General features: G+C 41.4%; 1 protein-coding gene across 3 annotated transcripts in view; it reads right to left on the minus strand.

Moving 5' to 3' along the window:
- Positions 1-7,711: 7,711 nt before the first annotated feature.
- The window catches only part of Slx4ip (SLX4 interacting protein), a 176,387-nt gene continuing 158,040 nt past the window's right edge, over positions 7,712-26,058 (minus strand). The window contains exons 7-8 of one of the 3 annotated variants that reach the window (XM_027421675.2): positions 11,801-11,901; positions 7,712-10,480 (exon numbers count right to left, since the gene is read on the minus strand). In XM_027421675.2, the coding sequence (XP_027277476.1) occupies positions 9,739-10,480; positions 11,801-11,901 (843 nt within the window). In that variant the 3' untranslated portion in view covers positions 7,712-9,738. The remainder of the gene's footprint in view (positions 10,481-11,800; positions 11,902-26,058) is intronic. The other 2 variants (XM_027421677.2, XM_027421676.2) reach the window with 2 other exon arrangements.

Genomic DNA, 26,058 nt, shown 5'->3' on the forward strand with positions numbered 1-26,058 from the left:
ACAGCCAGGGCTAGAACTTGGAGCCCCTCCTTCCTGAGCTGTTCGGTGTTGTGCTTCATCTGGGAATTTACCAGATTTATGCCAGGATCCAGCCTGGTCTGAGATCTTCATGAAGCACTGTGATCAGTGCTAAACAGGAAATAAATGCAAATGGGGCTCATGGGGGCTCCAAGGAAAAGACTCTGTGACATACCCGAACTACATTTACCTCGATAATGGCATCTCCCAGTCAGGGAGCAATAGATGCTTTCTGAAGCACAGATGAAGTCCCAGCCCTTTGGGCTGTTGCTTTGTTCTTGGGAAGTTTCGGACTTCCTCTTCAGGTTCTGCTTCATAGAATTAGAAAATGAATTGCAGGAAAGGGGGTTCTGAGAGGAAACAGACAGGTCTCCTAGGTTTCACCTTTCCCTTGCTTGTGTGCACATGCAGTTCTGTACATGTACACACACACACACACACACACACACACACACACACACACACGAGCATGGGAGCGTTTTTAAAACTGTGGTGTCATTACTGGGTCTGCCTGCTTCCCCAATGCAAGCATCCTGTTGGGCTATCTGGTAGTAGCAGTTACACAATTAAGCCTCATTCCATGTTCCCTAAGCATGCCTACCTCATTGGGAAGGCTCCCTCTACATTATCGTTGAAAAATCATCTTACCCTTTAAAATTACTACAATCCATGTTGAATGAATGAGCCAAAGGTGGCTATGTCCAGCAGGCCACTGATTGCTATAGCTGGCTGCTACAGACATGTCTCCACAACTACCTGGTCATAGCTCTGTTTTCCCTCACCAAAAATGCTACTACTCCCTGTCTTCTCCCACTCAAGCTGATGAACTAGAATCAGTGCCATTGAGTCATCTTTTACCCATCTGTCCCCGTGTATAATGTGAGTGTGGCCAGCCCATCCCTCTGCACCAGGTACCCTTGAAGGAATGATTTGGATAAACTACATCCTGTTGAAATATGAATCCTCCAAGTTCAAGTTGGAACACTCAAATACTCCCTATGGCTTTGTAGTGTTGGAAATACGTTTTAGAAAATTCATATCACAGTGCAGCAGCATAGGGCGAATATGAATGGCCTACAGGTTTGAAAAAAAGCTAAGGCAACATGCCCCTGGGATAAAGAAAAGAGCAGGAAGGGCTGATGGCAAGAGGGTCAGGTCTCTTCACGCCCTCCTTTCTCCACACCCAACCATCTCCAGCTTCCTGTGAGTTCTCATTTGGACAATGCTGGCTGTAGTACAGTTACCAGAGAGGTTCTAAAATATTTCTTCCAGCACTTCTGCTTCCACTTTGGCCTGCCTCATCACTTGACTGTTAACTTTCACCTTCTTGGTGTGCAAGCCAGACCTTATGCTCAAAGGCAGGAGCTTTTGGGACAGACTTCCTTGATTTCAGTAACAGCTCTTCCATCCACATTTGGAATTTTCTCCCACTATGGCCTTTGCATTCAGTTTGGACTGACTTGGAGATTTCCAGAATTCTTTGGGCCTCAATTTCCTTGTCATACAGTATTGAAAACACTATAGGAAGAAAATAATAGGCTGCTATTAGGTTTTCATCTGTGATATGATAAAACTCTATTAAAAGATGAAGGTACTCAGTTAGAGCAACAAGCTGCAGGATCTAGTCGTAGCCCAAAATCTGTAATGGCCACCAAGGATTCCTAGCCTCTTGTTATTGAACAAATACTGGTACTACAGTGATGGATGTTTATAAATGTAATATCTTACTTGGGTGGACATTAAAATATAAATTTCCCAGGGTCATTGGATTGTCACAGTACCACAGTAATGTTTTTTTGTTTGTTTATAGAAGAAACATGTCTCTGGTCACCAAAAGAAGTCAGGTCAGTGGACTCGGTGTGTGAGATAATCAAGGCAATGGGAGGTTTCTCCATTAATGAGGTAGAGAGGTGCTCATGACAGACCTAAGAAAGGCTTCTAGGAGATCCCTGGCATAGTCAACTGAATGATGGACACCTTTCACCTGCTGTTGCAAGAAAGGTTACAATGCAAGGGAGCTCAGGGATGGCACTTTGCCTGGTTGAGCCTTCAAATGAGGATAAAATGTGACTAATATCCCAATTTCAGTGTTATAAGACACTGAACAGAGGATCTAGCTAAAAGGTATCATAAATGATGAGGTAATTGATTTATGCATTGTCAAGGCACTAAATCCATAGCGATTTGTTATACAGCAACGGAAAGCTACAGCCCTCTTGTAAAGGGTTTTGAACCAAGCTGTGCTCACATTCAGAAGCTCTGTTTAGTGGTGACTATACAAATGGTTGACTTTTTCCTCGATCAACTTAGTGCTTGCTACCAGTGTAGCAGAAAGAAAAGCCCATTCAAGTTGCGAATGCACTACAGGACTACAAGAAACAAAACAAAACAAAACAAAAATAACCAAACATACCAAAACCAACTTGGGGTCCGTTAAATTCCACACAACTATGTGGTCTCTGCATGGATGGATACATTGCTGACTACATCCCTTGACTAATGAAGTTCTCCCTTCTCCATGCTCCCACTAATATCAGTACCCAGATCAGGTGCCTGACTTTGGAGGACTCCAGACCTGGCATTGAATGATCTAAAAGGGTTTTTTTTTTTTTCTTTTTGGATTTGAGACAGGGTTTCTCTGAAAGAGTCCTGTTTTGGAACTCGCTCTGTAGACCATGCTAATCTACAACTCATAGAGATCCGCCTGCCTCTGCCTTCTGAATGCTGGGATTAAAGGTGTGGGCCACCACCCAGCAGTGTTTGACTACTTTTAAGAGGTTTTCATTAGATTGGGGCCTTTCCGAAATACTTTTTGTAAGGAAGAATCCCCTATAGAGTTTTCCCCAACAATTATGTTCCTTCCATGATTTTCACATTGCATGGTGGTCCCCTTCCCACCGGGACTGAGAACAGATTAAATGTCAAGACCAACCTTCTCACTCCTGTCTTGCCCTCATGTACCGGGCAGCTGTTCTAGGCAGACATGCATAGCTGCTAGCAGGCATTCCTAAAACATTGTAATGATCTGGGATTAGACCTAAGAAACATGCAGAACAAGAACCCAATTCATGTACAACCAGGGTTCAAGAGAACATCAGATTGATAAGAAATGTCACCGTCAAGGGAAAGCATGGCAATTTGCTGTAGAAAGTTCATAGATGGATGGAGCCTGTTTGTCTCCGAGTCCTTTCCAACTAGAGATTCTTAGCTTCACAATAAAACTCTTGACAGCAGATACATGCCTCAGCCCCCTACACCTTTGCACTGACAGCTCCTGGTCCCAGAGATCCTTTCCATTGGACTGAGCCCTTCTCACTGGTGAGCCACTCGAGAAAGCTTTTCCATGTGTTTCTTGTGCATCTCCCACTGAACAGAATGGCACAAGGAGAAAGCTTATTAACCAGGGTAGCATTTTAAGTGGGGAATATGTAAATAAAACCACACTGCTGTTTCACAAGCTTCTGGTATCCTTAGAGGAAGGAGGCTTTTTCTAGGCTCCTTCTATGTTATGTACCAAATGCCCAGTCCGACACTGATTTACCAACTCAGCCTTCCTCTAACAAGAATAGATAAGCTTGTATGAGCCCTCCCAGGCACCCACAGTGGATTTGGGAAAGAAACTTCAGTGTTCTCACCAGACAGGCATGTGAGGGAGGAACTAAAAAGGTCTTCAGAGCCACTGGGCCTAGCAAAATTTCCAGGCAATCCATCACCTGCCTCCTCTGGAGAAGGGCTGCCAATCTGCCCACTGCTTGGGGGCAGGTGGAGGTGGAGAAAGGGTGTGAGACATTTAGTAGGAGTAAGAGCTGTGTGTGTTTGCGTGCGTATGGCGCAGTGAGTGCACTGAGCAGAAGACAAGCAGTAATAGAAGAGCAGGCGAAAGGGCGTGGGAGACTGAGGACTCCTCTATAGAAGCCCCTTTGCCCTAAAGCAAGTCAAATCCCTGCTGCGGAGTTGCTTTCTCTTCCTCCCCTTTGAGTCTTCTGTGCTGAGGTGACCTCTCCCCCGTGGAGGTCAGTGCTCTGCTCACCCTGACACACTCGCCTTCTGGGGCTTGATTGCCTTAGAGCTCCAGGAAAAGAAGTCTCCAGCTAGTTGCTGAGAGAAAGGCTGTAGTAAATCTCCTGCAGAAGCTGGTTTGTTTTTTAAAGAACACACACACACACACACACACACACACACACACACACACTATGAAAAGTCTTCTGGGAACTGCAGAAAGCAACAGACAAACGCAAACTGCACATCATCATGGAAGCCTCTCACAGCCTGCTTCACCCTCTAATATAAATCAGGCTGGGTAATGAATGAGGTTTTAAGAAATGTAACTGAACTTAAAATGCAAGGTCAGTATCTCATCCTAGGTAATCCTTTGCAGGATGAGAAAGTCTCCTGATTTTCCCACAGGGTTATTTCACATGCGCTTTCTGAGCCAAACTATTTTAAAAGCATTCATTCTTCCGTTGCTCTGCCAAATGCTAGCTTGAGATTCACATGCGCTTTTAGAGAGCCTATTAATGATATTAATGATTGTGGATCAAAGGCAAACCCCAGAGGTTTATGTAGAAATTCCAGACAATTATTTAGGCACTTTGAAAACTCGTCTTCTGAATGAGGGTAGCAATAGCTCAATGTGGGGAATGATGTTTTTGGATGTGTAGGGTCTAACACGACAGAATACAGGAGCCTCAGAAGTAAAGGAAACACATCCCTTTGATTAAAATGCATAGCTACTAATTGACACCTCGACCCTAAAGACTTCTTATTCATTTGTCTGAAGGTAGGTATTCTTTGAATTTGGAGAAGGCCAAAGGGGTATTTGTCTGTCAACCCAGCTTCTCAGCATACCCCGTATTGAAAAAGTAGTTCTAACTATGGCATTACATGAGAATAATTGTTTGAGGGTCTTTAAAAATACTAAAAGTCAGGTCCAACCATCCCCAGGGAGTTTGATTGAGCTACAAGCTACATAGGTGATTCCAACTAGTGTCCACTGTAGGGAAGCATTTCTGAACAGATGGAGAAATTAACATAGGGGTGTGGTATGCTTTATTTCAGTACTTAAAGGTTGTGGGTTACCCTTAAAATACTAGACAATTTTGACAGATTAAGAAACTGAAGCCTGGAAGGCTAAGTGGCTTATATTAAAACCTATATTAAACCTATTAATGGCAGTATAACTCCTGGACCCAGGGTTTGCAGCTTGCAGTACCTTGCTTGTTACATTGTTCCAGCTCTCCAGCCCAGGTTCCAGGCCCAGAGCAGGGTTATCTTTTGTGTGGGTTTTGCCAGTGTACCAGGAAGACCAAAACACTAAGAAATGGGTTTGCTCTCATTAAATTTCCAAACTGACACTGAAACTCTTTTGGAGGGACTTGTATAGGGCCACCAGGGAAATCTACTTGTAAGTGAGCAGCCCAAGGGACTGGAATTCTAAGGTGATATGGGGAAAGGGGTGGGCCGAACTTCAATTAGTCCTGAATAAAGAAAGACCAGATGCTCATGCAACATGTAAATGAGTTCATGTAGGGAATGTCAGGGTTCTCTGGGAAGGTGTCCAGATCATGTAAAGCCCTGTCTAAAAGGCCCACTGAAACTCAGTTGGGAGCTCAGTGGGAACAGACTCTTACTGTTAAGACAGCACAGAACCGTAGGGATAAATTTAATCTTAATGTTTCTCAGTAGGTTTTCTAAACCTAAATCTTTAGTAGTGGTTCAAATGGTTCCTTTAACTTAGCAAGATTTCCAATACCCAAGAAATGCCCCTGGGAAGAAAGAAATTGTTACAAGCAGAACATAATTAAGAATAACATGTTCAGAAAAGGGTGCTTTGGATATGCATTCTTTGAGCTTAATTCCCTTGTTTTTGAACAGCATGTTTTTCTCTGACACAAACACACACACACACACACACACACACACACACACACACACACACACACACACTCCTAGCAGAGGCAGGACCCAGACTTCGAGGCCAGTGTGAGCTATGTTTGAACTATGGGATATAGTGAGGACCCCATTGCACCCCTGCGCCAAGTAAGCAATTTGGATGACACAACATAAAACCCAAATATTTATCCATAAAACAGGTACATTTTCTCTGCAAAAACAAAACAAAACAAAACAAAATCCAGTTCTATTCTATGGACATTCAGACTGTTTAAGTTCCTTAAATGAAAGGACCAGCGTTCTCCTGGAGATTTGGCAGTGTCCAATTCCACCTAGAAACTCATTCTGAGAATCTGTCAAATTATCACCTATTAGCCTTGATCAGATGCTTTGGGGAGCCAAATGCATGGTTTCACTGAGTTTTGCTGCAATCAACTATAATTCCCAATCTTTGGTGAAAGAAACTTTAATGCAGTATGGTGACACTCTATTGCCACTGAAACTTACCTGGATAGACTCAAAGTCCAGTCTGATAAAGAAAATTTCATTCATCCAAGGCCCCTCTGTTAGGCTACACACTGGCATATATTTGCTCTCTGTCTTGTTAAATATATATAGAAACCAAATTAGAGGGGATTCTGCAGATTTCTGAGAATTTAATTATACCCTGGAACTGCATGACCGATGATATATATAGTTAGATTTCTGTACTGAGTGATTACTTGAGTTAACTTCATTTTATAATGCTTAATTTATTTTGTACTGTGGAAAGCTTCAAGCTATTTAAGAGAAACCAGTTTAATTTTGACTTTTTTTTTTTCTTTTTAACTTGCTTTAACATGTTTCAGTTCATCTCAGTTTCAATACTGGGGAATGAACTCTCTTGTCTTGACAAACCAAATGTAGTGATTTCCTCATAAGAGAAAAGAAGAAATTAAAACAATTTCCATATTCCAGTCCCAGCATGCTGCACAGCGAGTTTTTTTGGCTCTTGAAAAGTTGCTTGTTATTCAGAGAGCCATTCACTACCGTTTTGTGGAAATATTACAGTAAGGTCTGCCAAGGAGCTTAAGGAAACACAAATGCCGCCACAGATCCTAGGCCATTCACTTGGGCATAGATGTTTCCTGCACTACGTGTCTGCCCCAATCAGGACTCTTCCTGAAACCAAAGGCACCATCTCTTCAGAAATCCAAATACGACATCAAACATAAATCAGTTATACACCATCTTTGTCTCCAAGATGCACTTATAAGACACCATCTTTGTCTCCAAGATGCACTTTGAGAAGGTTCATCCTGAGAGAAGCTACATTCTTCAGAAATCAGAATACAGGATGTTTGTGTGTGTGTGTGTGTGTGTGCCTTTTTCTTTCTTATTGGTATCTGAGGGATCAAATCCAGAGTCCTGCACAAGCAAAGCACCCACTTCACCAACAGCCCATGAGTCTTGCTTTTTAAAGAATGGAATGCATTTCCATATTTCTTTAGCATGAAATAAGGGAACAACACCATGGAGCTATTACCCTGTTCTCAGTGCCAAGTGACCCTGTACACTTCACGAATTATATGCATATCTGGTGAGTTAACCTCCAGTGGCAAAGAAAAGCATTTGTGCAAGAAAATTCTCAGATTGTTCCCATGCCCTTCTTGTCTGTTTCTGTTTGTTTTGAGACAGGGTCTCGCTATGTAATTCTGGCTGTCCAGAAACTAACTATGCAGACCAGGTTGGCCTCAAACTCAGAGATCTGCCTGCCTCTGCCTCCCAAGTTCTAGGATAGCACCAGGCCCAGCCTTTCCCACAGGATTTTAAATGTCATTTATTAAAATGTCATTTGAAAGTACATGAAGGTGGCTTAGCATCCCAGATAATGAGCAAGTTCTTCAGTTACAATAATATCAAGGGAATTAGATGGACATAATCCTATAAGTATCTGAATCACAGGGACCTGAATATAAATTTAATTTGAAGTATCAAAGGGTTGAAGAACTTGTTTTTGATTATCAACACTGATAGGGTCTCAGACTTTCAAATGCTAAGTTATCATAATTGTTAAGAATATAAAAACTGCATATAATTCCCAATAGCAGAAAATATTTAATAGTCCACCTGATATGTAACAAAACACTTGGGATTAATTTTCCTTTTTGTCTGTATATTCAAAGAATTGTAAAACCATTCAAGAAACAAGAGATGCAGAGGTGTTTCAGATACACTGCAGGAAAATGCTTAAAGGCAAAATTCCTTAAACAAATGCCACAGTGTGGGAGCCCAAAGTAATTCCCTGCTAATCCTGTTAAAATCCATTGTGCATGAAGGTTGTGAGAAAGAATACATCTACATACAGTCCAAACAACTATTTTTTTTTCCTCACTGGTCACAATCATCATTATCTCCTACAATAGAACAGATTTGAAAAACAAAACATTTCTTGAAAGCAAATCCTTCATTTAAGTATAATTAAATACTATGACCTTAACCATTAAACATTTAAAACCCTGTTTATTTCGGGTCAGAGTATCTTAGTTCTGGAGTAGGAGGCACCCATCATTCTGATAGGTCTGGTTTTGACTTTAGGATCTTTCTGAGTGAGCTGCACCCTGGTGTATAAGGGGGTTGTTCATGCTTGCATTGAGGATTCAACAGGTTGGAATTGGCTCTCAAGAAAAAGTCTAGATAGAGAAGGAAAGGAACACCAGCAAGCAGTTTCTGGTCTTCTGAGGCTGGGATGATCAGATATAACACTTACATGTTGACAACTTAAGTTTCTTATCTTTCTTGAGAGAAGGTTATACAACTAAAGAGGTTATTTAAATGGCCTGTGGATTTTTCCAAATTGGGAACTGGAATGGTCACTGAGCTCCCTTTGGGTTCTAGTCTGTCCTAACTGTAACTGGAATATTGGAGGTGTGAACAAGGATAGGGTCAGGCCGTGCTACACAGAACACACCTCTTCCGTGGCTTCACCTAAGGCTGAGAAGAACTTCACCTCTGGCAACTACAGCTACAACAGCTCCCTAGGTGCTGTGTCCACCCTTTAATAGAACCTGGGAACTAAGTGACTCACACACCGAACCCAATCTAAATGCTCTACAAGTCCAAGGGAGCACAGGGGGGTACTTGTCCACGTGTGGCTCCAGCTGATGGAAGCCATGGAGGCCAGGCTGAAGGACATAATTCCTAGGGAATCATCAACTTTAGTGTTATTTCAGAATCCTAGTTTCTCGAAGACTCCAATGCCTGCATTACGCACAGAACCACTAACCTATTTTCATGGTCAGGCACTCAGTTTGAGGAGCAAGAGTACTGCAGCCCTAGAACTGGCCTGCAGCACATGGCACTGTCTCTTTGTATCCCATCAGGAGGTCTTCATTGTGATGGGGTGACAATGCCCAACATTACTGAGGCATGGCTTACTCGTTCATAGGTGTAGGGCTCTTTGTTAATACAATATTTTCTAGAGACAGTTATAAACATGATGAGAAAGTAACAAGCCTATTAGAAAAACAGCTTCCAGGAGGTGACCGTGAAAGCTAATTCCAACACAAACGGTTTTGTTTTGTTTTTAAAGATTTATTTCATGTGTATGTGTGTTTTGCCTCCTTGTACATATACATACCGTGGGCATGCCTGGTGCCCATGGGGGCCAAAAGTGGGTGTTGTGTCTCCCGGATCTGGAGTTCGTGATGGTTTCCAGTTACCTTGTAGATGCTTGGAACTCAACCTGGGTCCTCTTGGAGACAGTAAGTGCTCTTAAAAGCTGAGATATCTCCCAACCTCCAAATATTTGCTTAGACTAATTACTCAATTCTTTTCAAACCAGAGGAACTATACACTGAAGTTTTTCTTGCCACTACATCCTCTGCTAGAACTTTGCAATTTCTTTCTTTTTTTACTTGGGCCGCCTTGAACTGTAGCTAATCTTTCATCAACTGCAGGCGAGCTAGTTTGCTGCACCAGCCCTGGGTTGTTTGTCATAAGGTGTCTGGAGGAGAGGTTTTCCAAAGCATATAGCTCTTCTTTAGCTGTGACTTTCGCCAAATCTTGATTCAAAAGCAACCCTGTATCTGACAACTCTAATGCTGGCAAAACACTGACAGCTGTGCTCTTCTCTACCATCATGTCTCCTGGGACTAATCCATCGTTTCCAAGAGAAACTCTGCTGCGGTGGTCAAAGACTTCAGCAGAGCCACAGTTCCTGCGTTTCTGTTGTGTCTTGGCTGCTCGTGGACTTTGCTTTGGACCTGGTGATGCTGACTCATAGCTACACACAGGACTCCTGCTTAGAAGCCCCGTCTTTAACCACTCCCCAGGATGAGGCCGTTGCTGGCTGCTAGTGTCTTCTGGCTGAGTCTGAGAAACATTTTCCAGCTTTTGAACAGGAAGCCCCCGGTGGCTCTTGGCTGCTTTTATGTCATCTTGTGTTGGACCCATAGTTTCTGACAGGAGAATGGCTGAGGCCCTCCTCCTTGGTACCACGGCAATGACTGAGTCACTAGGTCTTCCCACAAGGTCTGTGCTGGTCTGTGATTTGCTCCCAGCACTGCTTTTTGCTTTAGTTCTTCTCACACTAAAATAGACAATAAAGATTGTATGGCATGTGAGGTTCACAATGGCATGGATTCCTCCAAACCCCTATTCCCTGGTTGTTACACCTGAGAACAAAGCATGTGCCAACTGGCTTCACCTCAACACCCACCCCAGCATATCTAAGAAATCTCCAAAATTTATGTTTAATACAGATTGTACTAAGTAATAACTTCCCCATTTTCCACTAAACTAGGATATGTTCTAAGATTTCATTGCTGGTTCAGCAAAGGAATCATGGTGGAATCATTATAAAACTGACTCACTTTAACCAAAGCAAACAGGTATGCATGTTTTAGATGTCAGAGGCAAATACTCCCTGGGGTTGATATACTGATTTTTTTACTAGGAAGGAATGCTTAGGAACATCCAAAGCACAGTATGTGTGCATACACCCACACATATGCACACACATGGTTTATATTTGTGAGTAAACACTAATCTGAAAATTCCCTCATGACATTTTAAGTTATTACTCAGCAGGTGCCAGGTTTATTCATCAACCCTATGGGAATAAGCCTCAGTTAATCAGACTTGGTCAGTCCTAGAAAACATTCAGAAAATTAACATTAAATAAAGCACAACCATGATATGCAGCATATTTACCCTATCTATCTATCTATCTATCTATCTATCTATCTATCTATCTATCTATCTATCATCTATCTCCCTCTTCTACAGGATACACAAGACAAAACAAACTTTAACTATAAAGCAAACTTCCAGGGTAGGACAGAAACTTCATAGGAAATTGAAAGACTAAATTCCTTAGTTTTGGCAAGGAGATGACAATAATACATTTACAAATAGCAACCAACTTCTTCATTCACTAAAATCAAGCACTGAAGCTAGATTATTGACTTTGGCTAAGCTTTGTGGAAAAAAAAAAAAACCCAAAATATGTTGCCTTAAGGAGCCCAAGGACTGCCATAATTACACTAAAGTCAGAACAAACATCTTACAAAGGGAATGCAGTTTTTAGGTCTGTCTGCAGTTACCTCAAGAGCTGTGTGAAACACACCACTAGCAGGTGCTTTTCATCTTCAAAGAGCTTGTAATTAATCATTCCTTACAACACACACACCTGTGAAGCAAGGAGTCTATTCCCACTGTCCAGAATACAAGAGCAACAGGAAGGTGGGAAGGGCCTGCATTAATATGTGGCTGTGGGCCAGTAGAAGCCCCTGTGGCAGAGGGGCTTCTGATTAGGTTCCAAACACTCTCAAAAAGTCACAGGCTTCTGGTGATACACTATCCACACAGGCAGTCAGAAAATGAGAAAAAGGAAACATGCTGGACCTACATTTCTTGTAGAGCATTTCTCTTGTGCTTTGTAGCAGGAGAAGGAGAACTCTCTGCACACTCAGCAAAATAGTCAGACACTCCATGGAGGGTTCTTTTTGTCTAGTCCAAAAGATAACAAAGGTTCAAACAGGAGTCTATTAGCTGAACATTAGAGAAAACAGTTACACCAGGAATGCTCAGGTGGACAGCTTTACTTCTGTAAATACTAAATAAAACAGATTACTGTTTCAACTACTTTCAGTTGGGGTTTTCTGGTGTCACAACTAGTTTTTTATTCTTGTCTACACAATTTATGTGTTAGTATGTACCACATATATACAAAAGCATAATGTGAAACATGCGGATCCCAAGACATCTAGAACAATATGTGGACTCTCTGTGACCCCAAAGGGCAGAATCCCTGAGCCAGCAGCTTGTGAGAGGACAACAGCCAGTATCCTGACGATCCTGAGATTTCCTCCACATTTCCCTATTTACCAATATAGCCTTTCTTAGTCTTAAAACAGTATCAAGTTAAACCTTTTAATATTGGTATTTTTTTTAAATGGCGTTTTTCAATCTTGATTACTAAGAAAACAAACAACCAAAACCCTGGGAGTCTGTGCCTTCTTATAGTAGTCATTGCAGTCATGTTATACACAGATTATCTACCTTTAAAACCATACCCACAAAGCTTCATAAAGAGATAATTACAAAATTTAAAGTTCTGCCAACCTTTGCCAGAGCTGACCCATGTAATGTTTTTGGAATTTCTTCCCTTAGGTTAGAAGCTGATAGCCCAGATAAGGTGTTATCTACTCTTGTTTTCTGGTATTTTCAAGTCTTCTTCCCCATCAAATTCATATAAAATCTTGTGACCATGAGGGTCACTTGGTGCCTATCAGTTATCTTTGTTTAAGTAGGCTTACATAGGAGTGATTAGGGATAGTCCCTGAGATTCTGAAGGATGGCAACCACTAGTATATATTATTCCAGGGTATCCGAAAAGGCTTGATTTAACCAGGGCTCACAACACTAAGTTAGGAGGGTCTTTGAGCTCTGGGCCATGCCATTGCTTCAGACCTGGGCCAGGATCTTTCAAAAACATGTCCTTTTGTAATCTAAATTGGTTTTAATTGTCAGTCAACAGAGTATAACTAGCTATACTGGATTATATTGTACTGTAATGTGTCATTCTTTTAGTCTGTTGTTCCCTAAAATTAATTTTTGGAAAAAGAATACTTAAAGTTAAGTCAGAGGGGGGAGACAAAAGAGGGGAGGCTGAGAGAGATTGGGAGTGATGGAGATTTATGTGTGAAACACTTCTAAACATGTCCTGCATGCCCTGTAAATACAGTTGATTTTCCCCTCACAGCCACACCCTGTAAATGCTGTATTTTCAGAGCTGAACAATTAACATAAGGAGCATGAGTCAGGCTTTGAACAACTCTGTGGGAACCAGAAAGCCTTTTGCTATTAGGAATGATGTAAATTCCCCAAGGCTGGATGAAGTCCACAATGGAAGGCAGAAAGGGTCATAAATAACAACAATGGGTTCTGCATCCACTGTATAAAGTGTGATACAGCTATAGTGACAGGTTCTTCAAATCTCAATCTCAGTGTGGATTCAGCCACTCACTTAGTTATGTTTTAAAACCGCATGTATTTCCTCTGGGAACTTCAAAAACGTCTTTAAGAAATACAGCAGTCTATTCTTGTCTTAAAGTCCTCTGACAACAAGGTCAGCGATGGCTTTGGAAGAAACATGACAGGGGAAATGTTCAGTTCAAAAACCATAAAACCAGTTATTTCAAAAAAGAGAGGGGGAGAAAAAGAGAAGGGGGACGGCAGGAGGAAGGTGAGACGGGAGGAGGAAGAGAGAGAGAGAGAGAGAGAGAGAGAGAGAGAGAGAGAGAGAGAGAGAGAGAGCACTCAGACAGTCCTGAGTGTACAGTCAGCAAGGCTGGTCTCTAGTTTATAAATTAAAACCACATTCAGCAACTTGTTGAAAGAGACATATTTACATTTGTATGAAGACTGGGTGGGCAGGGAAAAAAAAAAGATTAGTTTCCTTCAGTCCTTGAACTGTCAGGACTCATTAGATGTCTCTTGTTTATATACATTTCTAGGGTCAGTTCACATCACTTTGTTACTAAATCACAGCTCATGGTCCTCACCTCAAAATCCTAAAGAAGCAGCTTCACCTGGGAATAAGATTTCCCTGAGGGGTTTTCTCCTGATTACCGATTTTCTTATCTGGCATAAAAATGAAACTTGCCACTTATCCAGAGATGAAACTCTAAAATGCAAATACGTGGAGCACACAGTAGGGTTGCAGAGCCTCTGGGGCATACAGGGATGATACCACTAGTTTTTAGATTCCCTGTGAGCATGAGCTGGCTTTCTGCAAGGAACACAAGCAAATCCACCATATTCAAAGAGGCTAGTATTTAAAGGTTAAGTCCAGAACAGCATGCTATGAAGGCCAGGTACTCAGGAAGCAGACTAACCAGGAGGGGACTTATCTTTACAACTGGGAAGCTTGTTTAGGTCAAGGATAATGCTCTGGGAATATCATTTCTTGGTATACTCTATTCCTAACCACTTGACCAGTCCCCATCACTTCACTTTGTTGCAAGTTTTGGTAATATTTAAGGGTTCTGCTTTAAGAGAAAGTACCAAAACAGGAGTGGGACAAGGTTACTGACCCCAGAAGTCTAACCTAAGGATAAACCTGCCCTCAGCAACCTGTACAGCCCAGGTAGGCCCCAGGGCAAAGTGGGGAGGCCATTTACTATCTCTCTGGAGACCAGAGAATACACTTCAAGCTTGAAGCCAGTCCAAGCATGTCCTCCTGTACAGATCCAAGGGAAAGGTTGAGCTGGAAAAGTGTAAAAATATGATAAGGAGGGACAGTATGCCATGTTGTCTGCTTGGACCTGGGAAACATTAAATTAATGGTCAGAAAGGATGACAGAGGGCACCCCCACCAAAACACGACAGGCAGCTATGCCACACTTACTGCCTTCCATCAGAAAATAGACATGTTTGAGATGTCCATGTAACAATGGCCAATATTCAAGCTGCAAAGGCACCTGGCAACTGTGACTACCCTCAGAGTTCATTCCACAGTGACTTGACCAGCAGTTTCGAACATTGTGGGACAGATGAAGAAATGGGCTTAAAATGACAAAGAAAACGCCCACTTGCTCTTGAGTTTGTACTTCCTCAGAGAGTCTGTAAGGCCAGATGGGACTCTCCAAGGCTAGAAGAAGATTGGCTACAGCAGAGGTACCAAGGGAGGTCTTTTTTTTTTTTTTTTTTTTTTTTTTTAATTTGATTCCTTGGACTCATCTTGGAAGTTCTGATTCACAAGCTCTGAGGTGGGGCTAGGAGATCTATATTTAGGTTCCTAGGTGATTCACACTCTGCTGATATACATGAAACAACATTCAAGAAGGGAGCAATAGAGAAATTAACTTAACCTGGTACAATGAAACAGTGAGACAAACTTTGCAAAGCGTGCTTGCATTATCCAGCAAAATCACCTTGGGAGCTTGTTAAGAAATGTTACAGATTCCACCCAGAATCTACTGCATTTGTATCCCTAGGGGCTGGGGTCAGGACAGTTATATTTTAGGCAAGCTCCCTAGTGATTCTTATACCCAGAAGAATTACTGAAATGCTTTTAAAATACATGGAACTGGTAACAGCAGAATCTAGTGGAATGATCCAATTGGGTATCATTGAATTCCGGCAAGCACAGCTTGGAGCCCTTAGTGAAAAGATGTAGACGAACGGAAAAAGACCTTGTTCCATGGAGCTTCTGTCTACAGGGGAAACAAACAAACGTACAACATGGTTTGTGCCTCCCCCCATTAAGATGTTGCCAATGTTAAAGTATTAAGAGGTAGAGCGTTGAAGAGGTGATTTAAGTCACGAGAGCTTTATCCTTATGAGCACCATGCCATTCTGATATAGAGCTTGACAGTGGAAGTTCTTGCAAGCCCTTCTGTCTATCATCACATGAAGACCTGTCCCCCTTATCCTTGTGATGATGTAGCAATAGAGTACCAACTTGAAAGCAGGGATCAGACCCTCCCCAGACAATGAAGCTACTGTTCCTTGTTCCTGGCTGTCTCAGCTTCTAATATACTGAAATACATTTCTGTTCTTTAGCAAAATTGGGCAAGTCTTTGCATATGGTGTCCAAAGCCACTCAGACAAGAGCTACAGAGGAACAAGTCTGGATAGAAAAAGCAGATGAAAAGACATTGAAGATGCAAAAAAGGAGACACAGGAACTGTTGGTAAGGAAAGAGAATGAGTGTCCCCAAAGGCAAGAAGAGAAATGAAAACATCAACGAAAGTGAATGGAATGCTGCTCTTAGAATCCAAACAAAACCCAAAGCACCCCTAGGCAGTAAGTAAATGTTTTGGGTAAAGTGCTGAGACTTAAACACCCATCATAGGTGGAGGGACGTCAAGACAATCACAGACACCAGAACTCTCCAGCACAAATACAATGTGAGCTGTACAAGAAGCTTGAAATTTCCTGTAGTCCATTAAAGAAGAAAAAGGAAATTGGTGAAATTAAATTGCAATATCTACTATTTAACAATACCTATAAAATATTATAACATGTAATCAATCTAAAAATATTGAGCCATTTAATACACTGAGTCTATGGGAGCCAGTATGCACTTTCTACAGAGTGTATAATTTCTGACTTGCCATCCAAATGCTTACAGGCAGAATGTAGTCAAAAAACCACACTGGCCAGTACAGGCCTAAGTAATACTTTGGGAGAAGTTTTCATTAAGGAAAAACAGAGAAATAGAGGCACACTTCAATGCTACTCCAGACATAGCTTGGTGAGGCAGGTTTTATTACTGTTACCATAACCCAGGGCTAGATGTTGTTGGTCAGGGAGTAATTCAACATGAACAAATAGCATGAGGTGGCAATGCCAATGACTATAAGAGTTAGGTTGCCTTTATTCAGATAAACACCAGCCAAACACAAGCCAGAGAGAGAGAGTGCCCTAAGGCAGCAGGCTAGGGAGCCCAGAAAGAGAGCGCTCCCAGGTCTGTCGCCCCCTTAAGAATTCCCCATGCCCTCACAGGTATGGTGAAGCATACCTGTAGTTAGCTCCTAGGAGGCGGGGCTACAGTGTCTCCCTACAAATGGCTACATGGCAAATGTAGTTTCTTCTGGGAAAGTCCTGTAGCCTGTTCTCTAGCATTTATCTAGAGATATTGTGACTTTATTAGTTGAGGTTGGAATGGGGAAGGGGGGTGAGATTTGGGAGGCCAGGTTAGGCCATTGATCACTCCTGTGCATAATGGACACACATAGTTTACTTACTGAATTGTACCCTTGGTATATTTCACAGCCATGACTGAACACCTATACAAGGGCTAGGCCACCAAACTGCTACATGAGGAGTAATTAATGTAGTAATATATTTTTTTGTAGTAATATACTACTTAATCATACAAAATATACTATCTTAATCATCATCGATGGAGAGTTGAATCCAGTTTCTCATTATAATGTAGAGGGGCATCTTCTGATTCTGTTTTGTGTCCCTCCTCAAGTTAAAATGACAGTCCAACTATATTTTTAAAGGAGAAAATTCGCTGAGTATTATAATAAGTATATACATTTGAGGCACACTCAAAAAGTCACTGCTTCTCATTTCTCATGCTCACAGCTGCTGAGATGATCTGTCCAGGGCTTATCAGCAAATCAAAAGGCAGAGAGCACAAAGCTGAAGGACAGTGTAGCACAAGGTTCCACACTCTGTGTTGGTTTGTCCCAGGGCCAGTTTTACAACCTCCCAATGACCCACTTTCATTTTTGCTTGTGAGTAAGGAGAGGTGTATGAAGCACACTTTGGAACCTGGAAAGTGTTAACACTACTTTTCTTGACATTATTTGTTAAAACAAAAAAAATAAATAAAGAGACCCTAATTTTTCACAAATCATACAGTTTATAAGAAGGAAAAGATGCTTTCTATACATTAAGAAATTCACAGCTCCAAAAGCCCTTTTCTAAACGTCTCATCTGTAGGGCTGCCCTAGGCAGTGCTTTCTCTTCTCTGAAGAGTGGCGACATATCACTGGCTGTCATGGTGGGACGGAGGTGTAGCAAGATGACTCTGAATCAGAAGTCCTTAGCTACAGTTTCTTCTAGTCATTATCGGCTGAAAGATTTGGAAAACTGACTCATCTTTGTCGAGCATCAGCTTCTTAATCTCTCTCTCTCTCTCTCTCTCTCTCTCTCTCTCTCTCTCTCTCTGACGCACACACACACACACACACACACACCACACACACACACACAAGACAACATGGCTGTTGTTTCAGTTATGGTTTCTGTTGCTGCACTAAAACATCAAGGCCAAAGCAACTTGGGGAAGAAAGGATTTAGTGCACCTTACACTTCTGTATCACAGTCCATCAGGAAGTCAGGGCAGTAGCTGAAGAAGAGGCCATGAAAGAATGCTGCTTACTGGCTTGCTCATCATGGCTTCCTCAGCCACTTTTCTGATAGCACTCAGGACCACCAGCTGAGGGGTGGCACTATCCACAAGAAGGTGGGCTGTTCCATGTCAATCATCGATAAGGGAATGCACCACAGGCTTTCCCACAGGCCAATCTGGTGGCAGCATTTTCTCACTGAGGTTTCCTCTTCTAAAGTGAATCTAGCTTGTATCAAGTTGATATACAACTAGCTGGCATAGCTGTCTTAGGTGGAGGTCTGTTCTCTTTCCTCTGGGAAGAAAAGACCTTGAGATGCCAGGACCAACCACCATATACAGGCAGAGAACAGAGCCAGCACAGAGGCTGGCAGAAGCTAACAGTAGCAAGAAACTGAATTTTCAGTTTTCTCTGACCAACCTCTACTTGAAGTCTGCGGCTGTCAGGGACATCAGTAAAAATTTCATTTCCCCCTATGCTATTTGAAGTTGTCCCATCTGTCTGTTGAAAATGAAAAGGTTCAAGACTCATTGAATCTCTTCTCAGGTTTGTTGTACTAAATGAGTTATTGTAGATGCCAGGCCCCTGCACTCTGCCAACACCTTCTATAAACAATAAGAGCAGAGAAAAAGTGTAATATATCATATCCGTTTATTTAGGGAACATGGAACAGTATTAAAGTATAAAGCTGAAAGCATTAAAGTATATAACATTACTCTAGTGCGGTGCCTACTGGTTTTCAGACACATCTGGATTCTAAAGTGTGACCCTGTATGGAAGCTGATGCAGTTATAGAGAGGTAGGTGAAATGCAGCTTGAACATGGGAAAGACATCATCTCAGACCACAATGTGACATGGTCATCCTAAGCACGAGACCTAACAATGAGAAGGAAGCATTGTCCAAAGTCCATTTCTAACATTTTCTCAAGTTATTCAGTAATAACTTAAATAAATAAAAGGGGGACAGACAGATAGAATACAATCATAGCAAAGGACAGACACATTCAGATGCATCATGCATCAATTCAAAGGCACAGAATCAAAATGGAGTAAAATATAATGGGAGGTGGCATCTGACGAATTCCACAGGACCGAAGTTATTTTTTCTAAGGACAAAGGACATAGATGTGTGTTATGTTATTTTAGGCCAAGCAGGTGGGACAGGAATGAGCAGCTGTTAAATGGAGCTGTGTGAAGAAGCATGTCCTTCTCCATTTCAAAGGTTCTATGATGCCAAGTCATCTGCCCATTTCCCACAGTGAGGGTAGAGTCCGTTTCTCCTGTGAGCCTTTCACTCCTCTGCTTCCATGAAATGGCTGGGTCTCTAGGGAAGAGAGAACCAGGCTTGTAGACTGTGCTGCCACCCAGGTTAGTCACAAATACTATTGATTTTTCCCTTAAAATAATTGAACAGTTTTCTTTGCATAGGGCTGAGGATGTAGCTCATTTTAGATAAGGTGTTTGCCAAGCTTTCTTGAAGTCCTAGATGTGAGCCTGAGCTCCTGGGCATGGTGGTCCATGCTGGTAACCCTAGCACTGAGTAGACGGAGGCAATGGAGTCAGAGATCAATGTCATCCTAAGAACATAGTGAGTTTGAGGCCAGCCTGGGATACATGAGATCTGTCTCTTGAAAGAAAAAAAATAATTCTTCTCTTTTGAAGTTGTGACCAGGAAGCTGTTGTATATAAATCTAGGGAAATACCTGTAAGTAACTGCAAAGAATGTAGCCCTAAAAATGGTATCTGTGAGAAATGAAGGAAGTTATCTTGTAGGAAGTGTACACTTCACAGGGATTTTCCAGTTTACATTCACCTGCCCTTGAGAACCTAAAAATAAATCCTGGCCGACCTCAGCTACTGTTGAGTCTTGGGTGCAGACAAGTATGACAAAACATGGTATCATAAAGAACTCGTAGGTTTGGGTCTCTGGCTGACATGCAGAACTATTCACCACTATTGGAGTTATATAAAATTTATTTAACTTTGATCAGATGAATATTCAAATATACCATGAATTACCTTATGGAAATTTGGCCTATTTCCAGAGTCTCCTTGTTAAAAAGTGTCTCCTCTACCATATCTATGGCTGCAAGTTTGTCAGCAACTGTAGCAAGTAGCTGGCCCTTCATTCAGGATTCAGACTGCTGTGACTTCTCAAGTGGCTGAGTTCAAGGCCTTGGACAGAAAGGGAGAATAGAGTGGCAGGTATGGCTACACTACCCAGGTAGTACAGCTGGCTAAATGATGAACTAAAGAAGCCAGAATACTAGTGGGAAAGAGACAAAAGACCAGAGAAGACATCATAGATGTCTGTCTCATTTCAAATTTTTTTTCTAGAGCTGGCCCTCTGCCTGGGAGATGGAAGAAATAGCTCTTGCAATTTTCCTTGAGTACAGACAGCTAGGCCCCCTCTTTCCAGGACTCATATCTCCTGATAGGAACAGCTTTTGTGGACTTGTCTGGGAATCTCATCTCTATCATGACATCGTTTCCTTGGGAAAATGAGTGGTGCGTTCTAAATCATCTGCTTATTAATGAATTTTCCAAACAGAACCCATTCACACATTGAACTCTATCTGTGTTGTCCTTGTGGCTGTTCTGTGGAGCATGGGCTCCTAGAAATTCAGGCCTGAGAAGTCTGCAATACCCCAATCCCTAATTCCTTAGAGAAATGATTGGGTGTCTCCAAGTTTCATCTCAACAGGAGTCTGCTGACAGCTGCTGTAAATTCAAGGTGCTTAGAGGGGTAGTCTATATTTCTTCCTCCTCCGAAATTGGTCAATAGAGCCCCACATGACCAGCTGACTACATGGAGGCTTATCACTTGGCCTTTTGCATTTTCAGTCTTTGTAGCTGCAAAATGCAGCTCAGATGAAAAGTAGAGACACACAAAAACAAGGTCCTAACCTTCTCGGGAGAATACTATGTACAGAGGATATTACCAAGTATCACTCTCATTTCAAGACCATGAAGAAGACATGTAATCATTCATTAATCTAGCAGTATAGCATTTGTATTAACTCTTCTTTGGGGTAGGAGGAAGTAATGGTGATAACAATTAGTATTCACAAGTGTGTCAGAGTTTATAAGCCATTGGGATATTTGTTATTTCACTTGACTATTAGGAAAACTTAGCAAGGCTTGCATAACATATATTGCATTTACCTCTGTTTACCAAGTCAGGGGCTGATTTCCTAACGCCAAATGCTGTCTGTGTCTGAGGTCTTCCAGCAAGTGATGGTGGATGTAGTGTTCAAGGCCAGGTCTTTATATTTTAGCTTCAATATCTTTCCCTCTGTTCTAGTCCATATTATATGTTTCCTAATTAATCTGCAATACAACTGGTCACTAAGGAGAGACTGCATGTCTCTGAACATAGAAGGCACATCATGCAAAACAAGCACAGAGGATCAGAGGGTCAGATATGCCATTTTCTATTACCCTAGCTAATTATCAGTCTTAGAGTATAATTCAGTAGTGGGCAGGACCTGCTGGTGATGAAATACAACATGTGCCATTTGCAATATTACTGGTTAAAACTTTGGGAGGGTTTTATTATGAGGAAAGGGGAGTAAGGCCTCAGATTACTGTAACAAGTATGCAATATTTAATCTTTAAAAATGACATTACCTGAGAAATATTTTTTCTAATTTTCTATGTCATAGTCTAGAAAAAACAAAACAAAACAAAAATCAATGAAGAACAACTTCACTACCATCACTAGCATTTTCATTAAGATCAGCTGCCTGTCAGTCCTTTTAAGGGCTGTGGGCAGGGTGCTCTAAGGCAAACTGTTCCACAGATGGCACTGTCCTGATCTGTCCCTTGCCTATCTGTTGAGCATGTTCTGATCCTGAGCCATGACCCCAGCTACCTGGAGAAGGAACTGGCAGCCAGTCTCCGCAGGGAGCAAGCCCTGTGGGAATTCTTTAGCACTAAACAATAGTCTGACTTAAGAGATACACTCAATTCAGTGCTTACTTCTTGTCCTTTGTCAGGATGTTTGAGCATTCCTTCTACCAAGCCAATGCTCCAGTGAGGACCTGTTCTGTGCAGCTGACAGCTGTTTTCATTGGAGAATACCAATGTCTTAGTGACATCAGTGAATATTGCATTCTAGAGGGCAACAGGGAAATCTAGACCCTAGAAGTGGTTGTCATGAGACCTAGCTGGTGAAGCCCATCAATGGAAGTAAGAGAATGCTGCTCTCCCTTAAAACCCACATACCAAGATTAGCATGAAGTTGTTCGATGTATAGAATAAAAAGGACTCCACATCTCAAACTCATGAATTATAGAAAAATACTTAAATATACAACATCAAGACTTTCCATGGTAGAAATCTTTACAGAAAAGACACAGATTCCTCCTGCCATACACCAATGATGTATAATTGAAAGACAAATGATAAGCTCACTTAAAATTACTCTCCTTACTCAATAAGTATATTTTACATAGTAAGTAGAAACACATCGCCAGTAGAACATCAATAGAAAAGTGGAAATGAACTAACTTAAAAACGAATAGGGTCCTAGCTAAAATAAATATGCACTGACCTTAGTTATTAAGCCTGAAGAAACAAAGATCAGGTTGGTAACAGAGGTTCATGGGCTGAGAGTCAGAAGTAGTTTTCCCTTTCCTTGAGCAAATTTGTGCTTAAGTCTTTTGGTGCAATGAACATATAGGATTTTGGTAACTATTTGCTAAGGAAGACCCAAGTGTGGAATATTAGAAAATGGGAACTAGTAAAATAGCCTTTCCTCCAAACTTAGGGGCCTTTCACAGGTGTTGGGGAACATCCTAAGAGTTCTATGTAATTCACCATGAATCAGAAGTGTAATCAGAGACAAGAATGGCCTTTTAAAGACTATGATACTTCATCCAAAACTTGTAAAAGTCATGGACTACTTATCCTCTCTCATCCGAGCATAGAAGTTAGTTAGTACACTCAAATTTTTAAGTAGTACATTTCTTTTGTTCCTTTTAAAAAACATTATATTTCTTTTGTTTTAAAAACATAAGGCCAAGCTGGGAGGTAGTGGCACACACCTTTAAATCCCAGCACTTGGGAGGCAGAGGCAGGTGGATCTATGTGAGTTTGAGGCCAGCCTGGTCTATAGAGTGATTGACAGGATAGGCTCCAAAGCTACAGAGAAATCCTGTCTCAACCCCCTCCCCACCAAAAAAACAAAACAAAACAAAAAACCCCAAAACATAACACAAGGCCTAAATTTTTTAAAACTTTTGTTTATCTTTCCTAAAATAAAACATTACTCGACTGTGTAAGATTACTGTTGCATTAAAAAATCTATCTTGTGTGAAAATCATATTAAAATTTTTATTTAGTTCATTTTCATCTTCTTTTTTTTCCTTGACAGAAATTCCAACTGAGATGAAGGACAAGATGGAAAACCCCAAAACCTTAATGCACACATCTGCTTTTGCACAGCACTAACACTATGCATCACTTTCTAATTTCCAAAAGGATCTCAAACTTTAACACAGTACAGCTTTTAAAAAAAGAATGGAGGCCTAACATTCTGGGCTTTCTTTTGGAATGGTAGAAAGTGTATAACTGATTCTAGGTGACCAGGATATTCAGCAATAGTGTCAATCTCCCAGACTATAAGCCATTAGAAGGCAATGGCATTTTCTTATTTTTGTGTCATTGAAGCCCAGTAGAGACCCTGGTATAGAGCCAGCACCCAGAACATCCTGTTCCATGTAATGGTCAGCGCAGATGGGAACCATGGTCTCCAGAGACTAGGAGTGGCTTGTAACTAACACACAATCAAACAGTAGCTTTGCAATGACCCTGAAATGTCCCAGATATATACAAAGGTCCATGGCTATTTACATAACTTCAATAAAGAAATCACAGAAACTAGCAAGGAACTTCAGATTTCTCCAAACCTCCAGGGCTTTACATCTGAAAAAGAACAGCCTCTACACAGGAGAGTTAAGTCTGGGACAGAGGGGAAGAAAGAAAAATAAAAAAGGAGGCAAGTCAATACTGTGGAATAGAACCAAGCCCAGTAAAATCTGACTTGATGTTCTTTATTGCTAAGGAAAAAGTGCACAGAACAGGCAAAGGTAAAAACTGCCTGGCTCCACATCCAGCAGTAGGTCAAATCTGAGGCTACAAGAGTTTTGAGATTTCTTATGAGAAACTCTAGTAAGAAAAATACAGTGACTCATTTCATAACAATGCCCTTGCTTCCCAAAGTACACAGCTCAGTTCCCACATCCCAAACATATGAACACTGCAGGGCTATTGCAACACGGAGGACCTTCCTCTACTGTCTCTCTTGTGCTGCCTGATCTGGGACATGTTCTTCGGTGCAGCTATCTTGAAGAGTCGGCATGGTAAATACTGCTGGCTTCCTAGTCTGAAGGCTGAAAGACTCCCTAGGCAAAGTAGTTTTCAGGAGATGCTCCCAGATTTCCTAACTGATTCTCACTTAAGACAGAGAGCATAGGAAACTAAAGGAAGACTCCCTAAGGGGGACAGCCCCAGTGAGAGGTTGAGGCTGCTATCAGGAACAAGACCACTTCCCATCAATCCTGTGGATGTAAAACAGCGAGCTATAGACAATTATAAGAAAATAACTGTAGCTTATTGCCAGTATAGCTACATGGAGAGCCAACTTCCCAGGCCTTGCCTAATCAGAAGTTCCTTGAGAAGGACTACCAGGATAGAATGAGATGGATCCTGCCCTTTTGTGAATATCAACATAAAACAAAAGGAAATTCAAATTCTTGGGCGAGGGAGGGGAACTGACACCACTAGATTTGGGTGTTTGGAGTTCATCATAAGAATGAATTTCTTCTCTCTCTCTCTGGCAGGAGGTATCAGGCAGGGAAGGGTTGTTTATTGATCCCTAAATAGCTAAGACAGGTGGACTCTCAAGAGGTCAGGTAACAGTGGAGGGAAGACAGTATGACTGGCTTATGAGGGATTTGCAGGGGGGCCTGGATATTTCACAGCTTCTACTGATGGCATACCTGAGAAAGTGGTGGGCTGAAGGCCCTGAACAGGTGAGGGGTTCAGCTGAGTCTGGAATATATGTGGCAATGGAGCTGTTTGGTAGTACCGACTGTTTCCCTGACTCTTGCCTGTGTTGCTATGAAAGTGTGTATGTGAGGGAAATGACACAAAACTAACAAGAGCCACCAAAAGTAATGAAAGAACTGTGTGACACAGATGCCTTTGTGCTTCTGAAATAAAATGGTCAACTTTGGTAGTACTCACTAAAGATCCAAAAATGTTAAAGATGAGGCAATGGAACTCCTATGTAAAATGTTCAGACTGGTTAATGAAACTAAAGACTGGTTCACAATGAAAGTTTTCAGCAATCAGGAAACTCTCCAATCGCAGGATTTATGTAACAGCAGCTACAAAAAACTTACATCTGTATAAATACTAGAGCCCCCAAGGGGATTATGTTTCATTTGTATTCAGATGCTTTAATTCCTCCTTAACAATTTAAGATATTAAGTATTAACATTACACATCAGATATAAGATCTGATTTCTCCTGTATCCCATCTGCAAGCAATAACATTCTGGTAGAGTTAATAGTTGTTGTTTTTTTTAAGCCATAGATCAATTCTTTCTTGCTTGGAAAAATCAGTTAAGCAATATTTATTAAAATATAGGCCAATAGAATTACTTTAGCATTTATTAATTTACTGAGATAATGCAATGTCCTGGAAATACTTCAAAAATTAAACTTTTAAGGCCTTTGGCCAAATTTGCTTCACTGATCTTATTTTATGTATATATGTAGAGT

The sequence above is a fragment of the Cricetulus griseus genome, chromosome 6 (assembly GCF_003668045.3).
Source record: "Cricetulus griseus strain 17A/GY chromosome 6, alternate assembly CriGri-PICRH-1.0, whole genome shotgun sequence".
NCBI lineage: Eukaryota > Metazoa > Chordata > Mammalia > Rodentia > Cricetidae > Cricetulus > Cricetulus griseus.